General features: G+C 42.3%; 3 protein-coding genes across 4 annotated transcripts; 1 reads left to right on the top strand and 2 right to left on the bottom strand.

Moving 5' to 3' along the window:
• Positions 1 to 1,253: 1,253 nt before the first annotated feature.
• On the top strand, positions 1,254 to 4,840 carry LOC115757565 (lipase-like). 2 transcript variants are annotated; one of them, XM_030697858.2, is made up of 8 exons: positions 1,254 to 1,790; positions 1,918 to 2,012; positions 2,120 to 2,223; positions 2,416 to 2,516; positions 2,613 to 2,716; positions 2,914 to 3,351; positions 3,655 to 3,786; positions 4,446 to 4,840. In XM_030697858.2, exons 1-8 carry the CDS (start codon positions 1,545 to 1,547, stop codon positions 4,612 to 4,614), a joined length of 1,389 nt encoding a protein of 462 aa, XP_030553718.1. In that variant the 5' UTR covers positions 1,254 to 1,544; the 3' UTR covers positions 4,615 to 4,840. The 2 variants fall into 2 exon arrangements, with proteins under 2 accessions (XP_030553718.1, XP_030553723.1); XM_030697863.2 differs by having other exon boundaries at positions 1,672 to 1,804.
• A 620-nt stretch (positions 4,841 to 5,460) lies between these two features.
• LOC115757580 (AP-1 complex subunit mu-2) lies at positions 5,461 to 10,758 on the bottom strand. The gene is made up of 11 exons (XM_030697884.2): positions 10,316 to 10,758; positions 9,917 to 10,063; positions 9,720 to 9,782; positions 9,385 to 9,561; positions 9,185 to 9,288; positions 7,039 to 7,146; positions 6,820 to 6,916; positions 6,637 to 6,734; positions 6,413 to 6,554; positions 6,167 to 6,289; positions 5,461 to 5,801 (listed from the first exon to the last, which is right to left on the bottom strand). The coding sequence occupies exons 1-11, from the start codon at positions 10,442 to 10,444 to the stop codon at positions 5,703 to 5,705; spliced, it is 1,287 nt and encodes a 428-aa protein (XP_030553744.1). The 5' UTR covers positions 10,445 to 10,758; the 3' UTR covers positions 5,461 to 5,702.
• A 996-nt stretch (positions 10,759 to 11,754) lies between these two features.
• Positions 11,755 to 12,587, bottom strand: LOC125315629 (cyclin-dependent kinase 12-like). The gene is made up of 2 exons (XM_048281173.1): positions 12,206 to 12,587; positions 11,755 to 12,097 (listed from the first exon to the last, which is right to left on the bottom strand). Exons 1-2 carry the CDS (start codon positions 12,321 to 12,323, stop codon positions 11,808 to 11,810), a joined length of 408 nt encoding a protein of 135 aa, XP_048137130.1. The 5' UTR covers positions 12,324 to 12,587; the 3' UTR covers positions 11,755 to 11,807.
• Between the last annotated feature and the right edge of the window lie 2,440 nt (positions 12,588 to 15,027).

The raw sequence follows: 15,027 nt of genomic DNA, 5'->3' as shown, positions 1-15,027 counted from the left end.
ATGATGCCGATTTACAGCAAGAAACAGATCTCGTTTCTAATATTTTTTTTTTTTCCGGGCAAAATTTGTCTTACCCAATTCGGGTCGATTCTAGTTTGTTTAGATAAGAACAAGTTATAATTGATTCACATTCAAAGCCGGATAGGATATCACTTGCATTCGGAACAGATAGTTGAACTACTTTTGGGGGGAAGATGTAAAAGGAAACGCCGACCTGAAACTTTGGGCGCAGCAGAGCGTGGGTTGGTGGAGCGCGAATGTAACGGGGCAAATTCAGACAGGGTGGCGGCACCCACGTGGCGTTCCGTCCAACTCCCCGACACCAAACTTTAAAAAAGGTGAAAAACGAAGATGATGACGGGACGAACGCCCCTTCCCATCTTTACTCTTCGTCTTAAATACTTTTGCTCACGTCTCAAAACAAATTATTACGCCGTTGCCTTTTGTATTATCCACGTGTAATTTGCTAAAATTATCATTTTAATTCCCAAATTACCCTTTGAAACAACAAAGCACGGGAAAGAAACGTGAAAAACACCACACAAATCGTGCATGTGTTACAGTGCTATCAACGTAGTCCTCAAGATTTTCACATTTGCACAGATTTAATTTATCCGATCAATTTAGATCGAAAATTACCGATGCAACAGAGACACAAAATTCGATTTTGCGTATCGAACGGAATTAAGGTTGTGTCGGACTGCTCGTAAAGACGGCGTGCTCACCACGACAGACACGGCGAGTGCAAAAGGGCACGCAATGTATAGTTGACTGTTGATAAAGGGGAATTTTCCAGCCCAATCCAGCCTATCTCTCTCTCTCTCTCTCCTCCCCCCTCCTCTTCTCTCTCTTCTTTTAATCTCTATTAAAGAAAAAAATAAATATAATCAACCACGTGGCTCCGCCCCACCACCAGCCTTCTAGAAACAAAAGAAGCATAATTCCTGGTTAAAGAAACGCAACAATCCTGCATAATTTCTTGAACATTAAAAGTTCGTTCTCTATATTATCAGCCACGTGGCTCCGCCCCACCACCAGCCTAAGAATTTCTGTAGGCTCTGCCTGGACGAGACGGAGAAAATTGAGCAGACAGTGCCCTCCTCCCGATTGGTTGACGCTTTTGTGCGGTAGAGGAAGTGAAGGAAGAAAACAAGCCAAGCCAAACCATATTCAAAGTCTTCATGGCGGAAATCAAAAAATAAACGAAGTTATAAATAATAATGCAGGCACCGAGTCACCACCCATTGTTGAATCTCCATTTCGCTTTCGCAGGATCCTTCAAAGAAGAAACATACTGGGGGGAAAGAGAGGAAAAAAAAAACCTTACTTTGCCCCCTTCCTCAGCTGATGATGGATTGTCGCTAGAAGGGTTTGAATTTTGTTTTTTTGGTCGTGCTTCTTCTTGATTCTTCTTTCTTTTCAGGTTTTGAAAGTTCCCTCCTCTTCGTTTTGCCAAGAGGAGCCCCTTCTCCTCTTCGGTTGTTTTTCCCTTTCTGGGTTTCCGTTCTTTTTCCCCCTTTCTTCTTCGTCTTTGGTTGTGGAGGATGATAAGATTTGGGATGCTGGGACTGCAGCTGTCGGAGCTGCTCGTGAGCTCGGTGGTGCATTTGCTTTATGGGTTTTACATATTCAGCTCAGCCGTCGCCGGCGATCTGTCTCGGGCATTTCGTGAATGCCTCTTCAAGCCAAACCCGAATCTTGGCGAAAACAGCGACGCGACGGCGACGACCCATGTTAATAATTTGCCTCCTATTGTGTTGGTTCATGGAATCTTTGGATTTGGGAAGGGGGTACGTATGTGATGATAATCTTATCATAATTCGAGCATTGGTTACCTTCAAATGAATTCCTCTCTCGTTTTTCTCCCCCTCTGAAAGTTGTCTTTTTATTTTTATTTTTTATTTATGTGGTTTTCAGAGATTGGGAGGTTTATCTTATTTTGCGGGGGCAGAGAAGAAGGATGAGAGAGTTTTGGTGCCTGATTTGGGATCTTTAACCAGTATATACGACAGGTGTGTGCTTAAAGTTTGTAAATTTCTCGAGCTGAAGGTCATATATCAGCACTTTATCTTGGTTTTCTGGCAAATGCTGAAAGGTTTCTGCAATTTTGAAAAATCAGGGCTCGAGAACTGTTCTATTACCTGAAAGGCGGGCAAGTCGATTATGGCCAGGAACATAGCAAGGCTTGTGGGCACTCGCAGTTTGGGCGGATCTACGAACAAGGTTTAGTAAAACCGAGGGAAAAAAATACCAGCAAAGTCTTTCACTCGAAGTTCTCTGTTCTCCAAACCAACACGCACACACACACCTCCCCTCCCAAACCCAAAAAAACAAAAAGTTATCTGTTTACAGTGGCTTTTCTCACCGAAGGTTGATTGATATGAGTTTTCTGAGTTGATGCACTTGCCTTTGCAGGGCATTATCCAGAATGGGATGAAGATCACCCCATCCACTTTGTGGGGCATTCCGCGGGAGCGCAGGTCGTTCGGGTTTTGCAACAGATGCTCGCTGATAAGGTACTTTTGATCTTCCCAAAACTAGTGAGCATACTCTAGTGCATCGAAGAACAACTTTTGGCAACATTCTCATGTGACTGGGGTAGATGATTTCAGGCATTCGAGGGGTATGAGAACACTTCTGAGAACTGGGTGTTGAGTATCACATCCTTATCGGGGGCGTTTAATGGGACGACAAGAACCTATTTAGACGGAATGAAGTAAGTTTCAGTTTTCCGTTTCTTGGCTTTGCGTCTATTTCATGGTCACCACTGCAAATTTGATTCTTGGTGTAATTTCTGTAAGCTCAACTGGCTTAGGTAGATTTCTAGGCAATGCTTCTACTCTGGCGGGAAAGATTTGTTCTGTGTTTTTTTCTTTTGTCGCTGAAGTTCTGATATGAGCTTTAATAATTCAGGCCAGAGGATGGGAAGAAAATGAAGGCAGTATGTCTGCTTCAGCTTTGCCGTCTCGGAGTGATTGTATACGATTGGCTCGACATCCCGTGGCTGAAAGCCTATTACAATTTCGGGTTTGATCATTTTGGCCTTTCTTGGAAGAAAGTAGGGATTTGGGGTTTAGCAGATTGCATGTTTGGAAAAACAGGCCCTTTTGCCTCAGGCGATTGGATTCTCCCGGACCTCACGATTCAAGGGTCGATGAGATTGAACAGCCATCTGCATACCTTCCCCAATACGTTCTATTTCAGTTATGCCACCAAGCGCACTAGAAAGATTCTTGGCATCACAGTTCCTTCAAGCATACTTGGGATCCACCCGCTGTTTTTCATAAGGGTGCTTCAGATGAGTCAATGGCGGCATCCTTCAGATGTTCCTCCTCCTTACAAAGGCTACAGGTGAAAATTTAATGGTATATGTATCATTATCAGTGCACGTGCAGAAGCTTACGGATAGCTTCCTTCTGATAATCCTAGAAAAAAATTCATTTTGACAAGATTCTATCAGCTCACCAGCTTCATTTCACGAATTTGTGCATTATAGGAATTCCAAAAGTTGTTATGCACTGGGTGTATAAGACACTTGTTCTCTATTCGGTTAATAAGGAGAAAGATGCCTTTGATGGGAACGTAAAATATGGGACACGAATAAAAGGGAAAGAAACTATAATTCATCTCATAGTCTGCGAATTTCTTGCACAGGGATGAAGATTGGCAGGATAACGATGGAGCGCTGAACACTATATCCATGACTCACCCACGCCTTCCGAGTGAACATCCTAGTCATTACGTTGTATTAGACTCCGATTTCCAACCCCTGGAACCGGGCATCTGGTTAGTACCTATTCCTTGTCTTCATTATTGTTCATTCTATACTGAAGCCCAAGTGATTGAGCTTTATCTTGTTCATGTTCGATTTCGGAGAAATTTTCTTTCCACCTAAAATATGAACTAGAGTTGATGTCTTTTCTATCGTACAGGCTGACCAAATCTTAAAATTATTTGAAATTCGAACGAAACTCTAACAGCATTTTGCAACAGGTTGGAATTTGGCTTATTTGACATTCGAACAAAACTCTAACGGCATTTTGCAACGGGTTGGCATTTGGGATTGTTATAGCTATATACTTGAAGTACAAAAATCATGATGTTTCGAGCAAAGAAAGAACATCATGCAAACATTAGCTACGGAAATTACTTAGGACCTCTGTAGCTAACATTTATCTACGTCACGTCTCTTTCGCATGAACTGTTTCAACATTTTGAAACATAAGGTGCCCGTCAAAACTTAATTAGTGGTGGAATCGACTCTTGCGGTTGAAAATGGGAACTTTGAATGCCCCCGGCCAAGAAGTTTGACGTATTGAGAGAGTTCTATTCAAATTGACCGCTGAATTGTTTTTTTCTCATGCTAGTCGTTGTCCTAGCAAAGACTTAACACACACAAAATGAGATGGGTTAGCTTTACACGGTTGCGAATTGGCGAAATGCAGGTACTACAAGATCGTGGAAGCTGATCACATACTGTTCATTGTGAACCGTGAGAGAGCCGGGGTTCAGTTCGATCTCATTTATGATAGCATCTTCCAACGTTGCCGAAAGCATGTATTTAGAAAATCTCCACCGACATTGCCGAATCACATAGTTGCTGATGATGAGTAGGAGAGTAAACTGGAAGGAAGCCTCTGGTGCCGTACTTATAGCGTTTGTCCAACTCCATGTGATTTCTGTCGAGTTGACGCCGATTTTTGGCAGCTCATTTTGATATTTAGCAGTGTTAGGGAACTCAGAAGATATAGGCAGGCTCAGAATTAAGTTTGTGACATTATTTCGAGCAAGCAGATTTTCTGGCATAAGTCTACAGAAATTCTTTCTGCATCTTTTCAGCCATGTACCGGGCTCTCTCTCTCTCTCTCTCTCAAGTAGAAATAAGTTGCAAGAATCCTATCCACAGCTGTTTTTACCCAGGCTGGTTAACCATCCACAAATCCGATCTTCACATAAGTTGAACTCATCCGAGAGCTATATGGTCTGCTTCTGAACGACAGCAATTTGTTCTGAACATGTTTTAATCGTTGCTTTCATGTGAGACTATAAGAAACTAAGCCTACTGATTACTGTATCATACGTGGTATAAGACAAACTCAGGAATTCTTGATTATAAGGTTAGCCACTAGATACCAAACTTATTCCGTCATCTTCCTCTAAATCGAACACAGCATCACCAAAGGCAGATTCTTAACAAAATAGAAACAAATTCCAGCAGCAATCCACATACTATGATTATGTAAAGCATGGACAATACCATGCTGGATTCAACATCGAGGACGATTCAGTGGCTAAGATTTTTCCAACCGTTCATTACAGCACTCAGAGACAGGCTGCAACCAAAGTCACCAAGTCTGAAAACTGAACAGATCCACAATATGAAGCTGAAGAACCAGATTGTGTGAATACACGGAAGACAAAGATCAATGCGTATTTTGCAGACCGACTCCACAGATAAGCTGAATTGAAAGATCTCAACAGCAGATTCATTCACATTAACGAAATGGTAATTCTATCAAAAATATGTAGTACTACATATTTGGGGAACCGACAACAATTAAGCCCAACCAAAAGAATAGTTATAAAACGTTGAAAAACAAGAAAGCCAATATGATCCGCATCAAACCAACTCTTCAAAACCTCACATTTTCTGAAGCTTCTGTCCTTGTCCATCAGTTTTAGCATGTCTGGTAAATCTGCCATCAAATAAGCCTCAGTTCATACTCGCCTGCCATTGTAATGTATCTGACCCAGGGAAGAGCTTGGTAGCCGCTCTTCTCAATAATCTTCAGGTACCGCACCTAAAACAGCATCAAGGATCAGAAATAAAATGGAATGAACATTCTGCTTTGCTTGTTGAAATGAAGGCTTCACCGCAGAGTATGTCCATCCAAGAAACTATAAATGTATAAGCTAATTTTGAACAATGTAATACTTTGTCATTTTGGCACTCGACATTCTATCCATCTTCTCATGGCAAAGCTTCTGCTTCTTACTAAAATAGACTGAAGAGACCATCTAGGATTTGACATTTCCATGATTTTTTACTTCTGAATCTTACTCTTCTTCTTACATCATTCTTTCTCCAACAGTTCAGTCAAACCAAACCAATACCATGAATATATTGGAAGATTTGAGCAATCAAATATGCCTTATAGAGAGGCACCTGTATGCCAGAGACAGTGAAATATGGTATCTCAAACTTCACGCGTATGGGGGCCTTCCTCTCAGGAGTTGCTTCTTCGGCTGTTATACTCGGTAGACTGAACTCAGCTCTCAACATATACTCCTGCATTTGGAGGTTTGCAAGGAGGATCAAATGAAAATCTAGAGATATAAATTTAACAAATTCTTTTAAAATGCAATGGTGTAGACAGTCAACAGACACAAGTGAGAGGATACACAGCCATACCTTGCCACCAGGAAAGGATTTTATTTTCCAGACAAGTGCATCATTTTCTGGTGCATATGACGCAGAACCCATTGAAGTTCGAACATTAGGATTTGTAGAATCAGCAGGAACTGGCAACTCAATTTCAACGTTTGTAGCAGTACTGTTTTTCAGATCAAACTTAGAATGCTGATAAATCACTAACAAGAAAAGCAATTAACAAAATCATTCAAGAAAATAGTCACCTCCGCTCCTTGAACTGGCTCCTAGCTTTTACCATGATCTCAATTCGACTTCTTGAATGCCTTTCGACTTGGGCTTCCACCCAGATAAGTGGCTTTACCTGAAGTAGAAAAAATAAATGCATCTTTCAGAAGACTACCAATGCAACGACAGAAAAGCAACTAAAATCAAAGTTTGAAGCAAACCTGAGTACTAAGTCTGTATGTCATAAGGTCAAAAGATCCATCAGGTGGTATAAAGGAGATTGTCCTATCATTTTCGAAGCGAGCCAAGCGTACACACCTAATTTAACACGGAGTTCAATTCAAAAAGAAGATCAAACTGAGAGTACATGGAGAACAAAACTGGACAAGAGAATCAAACAGTTCAAGCAAGACGGGAACTCAAGGAGTTAGACACCGTACTGATGGAATTTTATGTCATCCAAATCAATTGCCTTTCCCTTTGTTGTTCGACCTTGGGCTTCCAATAATACTCTATCATTTAGGCCAAGCTTGCACTCTGGCATGCCACTGTAAAAAAAAAAAAATCAACCGAATTAAGAATCTATAAGATCACACTGGAAAATGTCAGAAACAAAAAGAACAAACAAATAGAGCAGAAACAACAGATTCCTATTCCTGCTCCTCTCTTCATCTTAAAGAGTTTTTTTTAGCTCCTCTCCTTCAATCATAAGTCCAAGTTCTTCATCCCCAGATAGCAATAAAAGTTCACAAGTTTTCAAGATCCCCTATGTCGAAGAGGATGCAATATCTACTCTGTAGTCATCATCCTTGAGCTTCATTCTCTTTCTCTGGTTTGCCTATTAGAATGTTTGACATGGACTGCCAGGCCTCCAAAAAGAGAGCTCTTTAACTTGTAATGACTTTTCTTAGGATCTTAATGCTATAACCTTGCAACAACTGATAGGTTCCTATTTTCACTTGCGGCCACTGTCATCCTTTAACTACACTATGAGTTGCAATAAATTTGTGAAGCTACTGTCCAGAAATCCATCTGCTTTCCACTCTTCTTCCGAAATGACAAAGGCAGATAATTAAACTTTTTTTCAAGTAAATTTAAAGTGTTTCACCAAACCAACAACTTGTTACAGAAAGTTATCGGTCAAAGTTTATTGTGTTGGTTCCAAAATACAGTAGCCAAATTCAGTCTGGTTGGCAAAATACATTCAACCAAATCCTCAAGCCTAATTCCCTAAAAAAACCCCAAACTTTAGGTTTAGTCTCAATTACGCCTCGAATTTTTTTTTTGTCTAAAAAACAAAAATTTAGGTCTAGTCCCAAATCTAACCCGAACCTTTTTTTGTCTAAAAGAAAAATCACCAAATTTTACTCTAATCCCAAGTCTGGCCCCATTATCCCCCTATCTAAAAATCGCCATTAGTTTACTCTAATCGGGTTTGGTCCTTTAGGCAAGGCTCTTTACTTTACAGGGTGGCTCCCTTTACGATTCAGGGAGGATGTTAGAATCTCCTGTTGAAGGAGGAAATTGAGTTCTCGAAGCAAGTCAAACGTTGTTCTTTCCACTGCAAGTAGTCCCATATGAAATTCATAAAAGATTAATATCCGACACTTGATTCATATTCTAGAATGATTTCATTTTGGAGATAATTTTCCATGTCACCTTGCTAATGGAGATTTGTTATCGACGTGAAAATGCCACATCAAAGTTGGGACTGGACCATGGGAGTAGATTTGAAAATAGATTGAAACTTGATATTTTCTTTAGACAACAAAATTTGGGGTAGATATGGGACTGGACCTAAAATTTGAGGTTCTTTTGGGAGACCAAAAAAAAAAGGTTTGGGCAGATTTGGGACAGAACTTAAAGTTTTTAAGATTTTTTCTGAGACAAAAAGAAGTTAGGGTAGAATTGGGACTAGACCCAAAGTTCGTAGTTTTTTAGGGAATTAGACCCAAATCCTTGCAAAAAACTTAGACGCGCCAGAGAGCATGATCAGATGAAAAGCAAGCTGACAGGGCAAAAGGCATACTAATTCACAATCATGTCGATATGACAAGCTCAACTTCTTCCGTTACCAAACTTCACGAACATACCTGAGTCTCAAATTAGAAAGACTTCTGGCAATGTAAATCTTACACATAGTAATGGTGAAAATGAGCAACTCCTTGCGGCGACAACAGTTAATATATTTAAATACACAGAACCAACCCTCAGACATTTCAAGCATCAGCAGAATGGGTGTGGTGAATAAATGCTAGTTCTAAGATTCCTGCTAATAAGGGGGAAAAAGACGATAGCAATTTATAGCTTACAGACTGCACAGCACAGGAACACTATCAATTTTCAGTAGATTTAGGATGGGAGAGCAATTGCTGTTCTTTGACTAATCAAAGTACAATCCCTCAGGACAACATTTATGTTTACTAATTCAAACCCAAGTGAAATATTAAATTTGGTGCACCTTCTGTCTTCATTCTGTAAACTTCTCTGTAAATAGTGGTAAAGATCACAATAGCAGGTCTATGAAGCATCACAAGCTACCATTTCCCAAAATGGACTGAGTAGGTGAGAATTGGTAAAACAAACCTCAGATACGTTCTCATTTTCAAGGCTCCAACCACATCCGATCTGATAATTTGCCCGTTGCTATTGACAAGTATATTGACACTCTCCACAACATCCAAGAATACCTACAAAATCAGACACTCATTGCATTCCAATTACAGGAAAAAGATGACTATAGAAGAAAGAAAAGAGCTCAGGAGGAAAAAGTAAAATAGACTTACTTCATTCTTCTTATATCGTATCCCTTCACTACGCCAAGAAACTGCATTCGTTACAGCCATGGGAGGTCTTTGAGTTACTTCCATTCTATAAGCATCAGTCTTGATGAACTCACTTAGAATTTTTGCTTCAGTATACTGAGGGTAACCGAAGTCCATCATTTCATCGAGTAATTCATACTGCCAAAGAAACAGAGAGCAGAGGATTCAACAGATTATCATCAACACCCGAATATTTGGAATCACACAGAAAAAGAAAAAGATAATTGAGGCCTAAATGATCCAGAGGACCAGAGACAGAATGGGAAACAATAGAAACAAAGTCCAAAGCATCTTACCACAACTACAAAGTTATCTCTAAGCGATTCCTCCTCTAGTTCCTCGAAATAATGCTTGAATACCTGGCACAACACATGCACAATTCTCATTACACACGAGCACTTTAATTTTTTCGTTTCCACGACATTGTTGCTAGTAAGTGTGTAGACCACCAAATTTTTTAGTGTGAACATAAAAATTTACCAATAGCTCTTACATCAACAACACGGTGTAGGAAAAAAAGAAGGCTGGCGGCATTGCAGTTCTGCCGTGCCGCTACCATCAAGTAAACATTGCTATGCTGTATAAACATATAGGTGACGCCATTATCATACACGACTGGATCCTGAGACTGTGGATCACCCTGAAATGACAATCCAGATATCAGAATATTACGCAAAAAGTCTGCCAAATTTCCATTGCGAAAGCAACATAATCGAAGGTCGTGATGGAATTCACATAGGTCAAATCAAGCAAACTAAGTACAGATTCTACCCAAAATACGAGCATTTGTCTCCACCTTACACAACCACAACGCATTCAAATAGCACACGTTTCCAAATCACACGAAATTGACCCACTGAAGCAAAACCTCCACGAATAAAAAAGAAGGGACCTCTTTCTCGATGAGCTTGGTGAAGAAGCGCTCGGCCTGGACGGCGGAGACATCGCCGCGGTAGTCGCGCCAAACGAGGACGCGCCCCTTGATGTCCAGGAGAAACAGCGCCGACACCGCTCCGGCCATTCCCCGTCGCTCAGGATCGGATCGGATCAGATCAGGCCAGAATCGCCGAGATCCGAGGGTCCGTCAGTCGAGAAACCCTATCCAACCACTCGCTGAGCTCGAAGGTCCGGATCCGTCATGGACTGCTCTGATCGGCTAGCTCGACACGTGGGAATATATATTAGCTGGAAACAAGCGCGCCCAAGAGATTCTTCTTCTCCGTCTCAGGAATTGCGAGTCAGGCGTGATGATTGTGGACGAAACGGAATATGAAGTGAGAGCTCTCAAGCCTTGGAACTCGGATTCAGGCAAAAGCTCTCTCGGGTCTGCGTCTGAGTTTCCTTCCGGTTGCTCCCTCCTTCGTAGCTGCCATGGGGCGTTGCATTTCAGACGCAGCGACGCCGTTTCTAAACAATTCTCACTATTTGGGCCCCGATGGTTTGGGCCGAATACCAATCTTCTTTGCAAAATTGCAACTGGAAACGAGATTAACGTAATGTCCGATTGATTTATTCTTTTTTAATGTCCGATTGTTGATGGTAGCTAGACGTGGCCGGTTCCGGTTCCAGTTCAGAACCGCCGGTTCCTAGGACCAACGGCTCTTTTTCCCCGGGCCTCCTTCCTTTTTTTTTTATAAAAAACCCGGGCCAGAACCAGAACCAGCCCTTGAGAGTCGGTTCTAGTTCCGGGTCGGAATCATGGGCCCGGTCAACAAGCCAGTTCCCGGCCCCGATTCATTTTGGCCATATCTAACGGCAGCTATCTATTTAAATTGAGAGAAGTAGGAGCCGTAAACCCACAGTTACCATTAAAAAAAAAAGGAAAAAAAAAAACTCACAGGTACCTTTCCAGTACTTTTGAATTATAATAATATTATTTAATCGGACAATATTAATTTTATGTTCCGGACTTTATCATAAGTTGCATCATATGATTAGCAGTTCATGCCGTGCAGCCATAATGATCCGTCGGTTATTAACGTAATCTACCGTGTAATTATGAAGTTTATCTTTAGTAAACGATGCATCAAGTCCCAGCCGGTCGGGCTTTTGCCTGCCGGAGATTTTTTTCGGGGACGGATGTCATAACCGCATTATTTGTCATGTCCTTTTAATGAAGAGTATATACAAAATCTAATTGGCGCTTTCAATGAAATTGAACATTCCGTAAATGCATCCAGTTAACAAAATATTACAAAAAGCAATGAGCCCGAGGGCTTCAAATCGTGCGACAAGTCACAACACCAGTGACATTTACACATTTAATTTGCGTATCATAAGATATACGTAATCCCGTCAGTTCAATACATCTTGATCTCGCCTCTGGTATTTCCACATATTTGCGATGAACACCTAAGAAGACTAGAAGCAGCGGCTCCTCTACATCAACAATGTGGCGGAGGAGGAGGAGGTGCATATTTGGACATTTTGGCTCTCGGATCTCGCCGTGTTATTGCTGGGGCCTGGGGCGGGGGAGGCGAGTTTGGCGGCGGCGGCGGCGGGGAACGGATGAACACATAGTGCCCGGCCCGACCCCGGACCGGTGCCGGTGGAGGCCTTAGGTGCCTCCCTTTTGCCAGCATCTGCATCTGCACTAGGAATTCGCATCCAGGAACCATCTTTCGAGATCTCTCCCGGTACTCGCCGAGAGGATGCGACAACGAGCCTCTCTCGCCTGTCAGTCACGCGATAGTTAGGAAAGTCGAAAGCGAAAAAGAGGTTTGGCTTTTATGTATTCAAGAACAACTGTTGGGTGGAGACATGAAGAAAGGAGTTGACATACCTTGAAGAACTGGAGAGGCGTGGCCAGACGATGACAATGCGAAGACGGAAAGAGATAGGAAAGTGGCCAGAACAGTCGCGGTTATCTTGGTTTTGATTTCTCTTTCCGACAGCGCCATGTCTGAATTACGACTATTATCGGTGACGGAGATTGATGAGGCTGATATCTTTGGAATCTGGAGCTCCTGAAGATGAGAGATGAGAGCTAAGCTAGCTTTGAAAAAGATGGAAGGCCAACACCGCGTAGAGAAACGGAGAGAGATGGTGAAGGGGGGTTGACTTTGACTTTCTTTGCCCTCGATATTGTACTGAATCAAAAAGCTGAGCTGGAACGAGGATGAAGCCGAGGTCGTCTTCTCTCCCGCTTATCTGGGCAACACCAACGTGCGGTGACCTCTGGTGATCTGTTCTGTGTGCCCGGCTGATCCCAATGCCTTGGAAAAAAAAAAAAAAAAATTGGAGCTGAGCATATTGGAATTGCTTGCCAGAATGAACCCCGAGCAATCTTCAAGGGTTGCAGTAGGCAATGACTCGGATCGGATCAACTTGGACGTGTCTCAGAGATCAAAGGCTAATCTTGTTCGCCTCGGGCCTCAAAGATCCAAACAAAATCACTCTTCTTTCGTAATCGAGGGATACGAAGCGCGGATGTCTGACTAGCCGGAGGAACATAAAACAGTCTTTGAAAGAATTACTTTCTCTTGTTCCACCACTGCTAATGGTCTGCTGCCGCCCCAACCGCAACGACGTTCTCTTGTCCCGGCCCAGTGTTTAGCGCATTTTCCATGGTTTGTGCCTTATCATTCATCAAAATTCTTGCAATTAGATCTCTTAACAGTGCTCCTTCATGCCGAGATTTGATAACTTTTTCGAGCTTGCCTGTTCGTATAGAATCCTGCGTGAGCCACTGCAGTTGCCATTATCACCACGGGTCTCTAGTACCACCGTCTATCACGACTCGTGCTGCCTTTTTCTCTATCCATATCAGCTGCGCCGGCTCGACCCAACCAAAAAAAAAAATATATCAGCCTCGCTGGCACCATGTCCGTCACCCGCACTCAGCTACCTCTTACATCAAGGCTAATGGTTTTCCTCATCCCCGCGAATCATAGCAGCTACTTTGCCCACAACAGCTACACGCACCAACCTTTGCCATTTCATGGACCTCGTTGCAAAAGACTCTCTAACCGCCGGCAATAACACCGCGACGCAACTGTGAAAGCAAATTCCGCTTGTTTCTTTTAGTTTTGTTCACTAGGCTGTGGCTTTTGAATCAGCATTTGCTCATCGCACACGCATCGATAACGTGCGTACTTGCTTGATTATGAGCATAACCTTCATCTGTATAGGAAAAGAGCAAAACAGGAAGAAAATTTAATCGTGAGATTGATGGCAAAGTCTGATTTCCAGTTAGTGCCAAGTCAATCTCAGACACCATGGCGGTCTCATTATAGCGGTTGTTCGGAAAGATACCACGAGCTAAATTATAAAACAGATCACAATGAAGAGTTTAAAACACGACGGCGGCAGCGACGAGGGCATTGAACCGCGTACCGCCGGTTCGTGATCGAAGAAACAACCAAAATCCACGTGATATGACAAAGATCGTTCCTGTCTGTCTGGTCGGCTCGATTCCAAGGCATCCTGTAGCTACACGGACCAAAGACCATCCAGGGAAGTAGGCCGTATTTTCACGGCTTTCTCCTTTCTATACATCCCCCAAGCATCTACGGCTGGGAATGACAGGTCCTTCACGGGCCTACTGTGATACCACGTAGATCGCTTTCACGTGCTACGTTGCTGAGCTTTTTACTCCTGCGATTTTGCGCCAGCATGCCCCATCCTGAGTTCCTTTGATTATCGTGGGTGAAGTAGTCGGTTAAGACTAGAGGGGCTTCAGACAGCTCTAAATTGCATGTTGTCGGGGGGCCTATTTCGATCCGCAAGCGACCCTTGTGCCCGAAACCTAATGATAATGTCAACGTCCCACTTTACTCACTGCGAACTTCGGACGAGCCATAGAATTTTTTATTTTTGGTCCGAGACTAGCCATCGAATTGCAAAGCCTCGTTCTTGAATTTTTTGTTGTTATTTTTTTACTATAGTATCAAAGCAGGAGGTCATGCCAAAAAAAAAAGGACTAAACGTAAGGGGAGTGTTAGAATATTTAGGTAATAAACTACATCTTTATTTAGTAGTTTAAACTTTTAGAATCGTCGAAAATGATTCTACAAAATCTCATAGTATTTCATGCCAAATGATCAATATCTCAAGACTATTATGTAAATTGACGGATCTATTGTTGATCTCGGCACCAGACGTTTTCACCTTTGTTTCGAGTTTCCGGTGAAAAGGAGGGCGTGAAAGGAAAATCTTTTTGTCACCTAAATCAAATGGAGCAAAAGGGGTAGGTAATGGTGATTACAAGTTTACAATTAAGATAGTGTTACCTTGGGAAAAGCTACTAGAAAGCATGGAATAGCAGAGGGAGAGGAGGGGCGGAGGGGTCAGCTTAGCTACTTAACTTAGCATTTAAAAGCACGAATAAAATCTGGCTTTTCTAGCCAATGAGATCGATCGTGCGGATTTGGATGCTTTGACTTTTACAAGAACAAAGGACTTTACCCTGTTCCAAAGGAGACCTTCTCGCATGTCCAATGAGCGTAACCTCGAAGCAAAAGCTTTCCCCAGAAACCCTTTTCCTCTTCTCTTTTCATGGCATCGAATGTGGCATTACCTCTGACTTTCTCACCTTCCCTTTCACGTCTCTCTTTGCCATTGGCTTTCCTTCACGTGGAGAAAGCGCTTCCCTTCGGAAAAAAA

Source organism: Rhodamnia argentea, chromosome 6 (genome assembly GCF_020921035.1).
Source record: "Rhodamnia argentea isolate NSW1041297 chromosome 6, ASM2092103v1, whole genome shotgun sequence".
NCBI lineage: Eukaryota > Viridiplantae > Streptophyta > Magnoliopsida > Myrtales > Myrtaceae > Rhodamnia > Rhodamnia argentea.
This window is presented reverse-complemented; position numbering and strand designations above follow the sequence as displayed.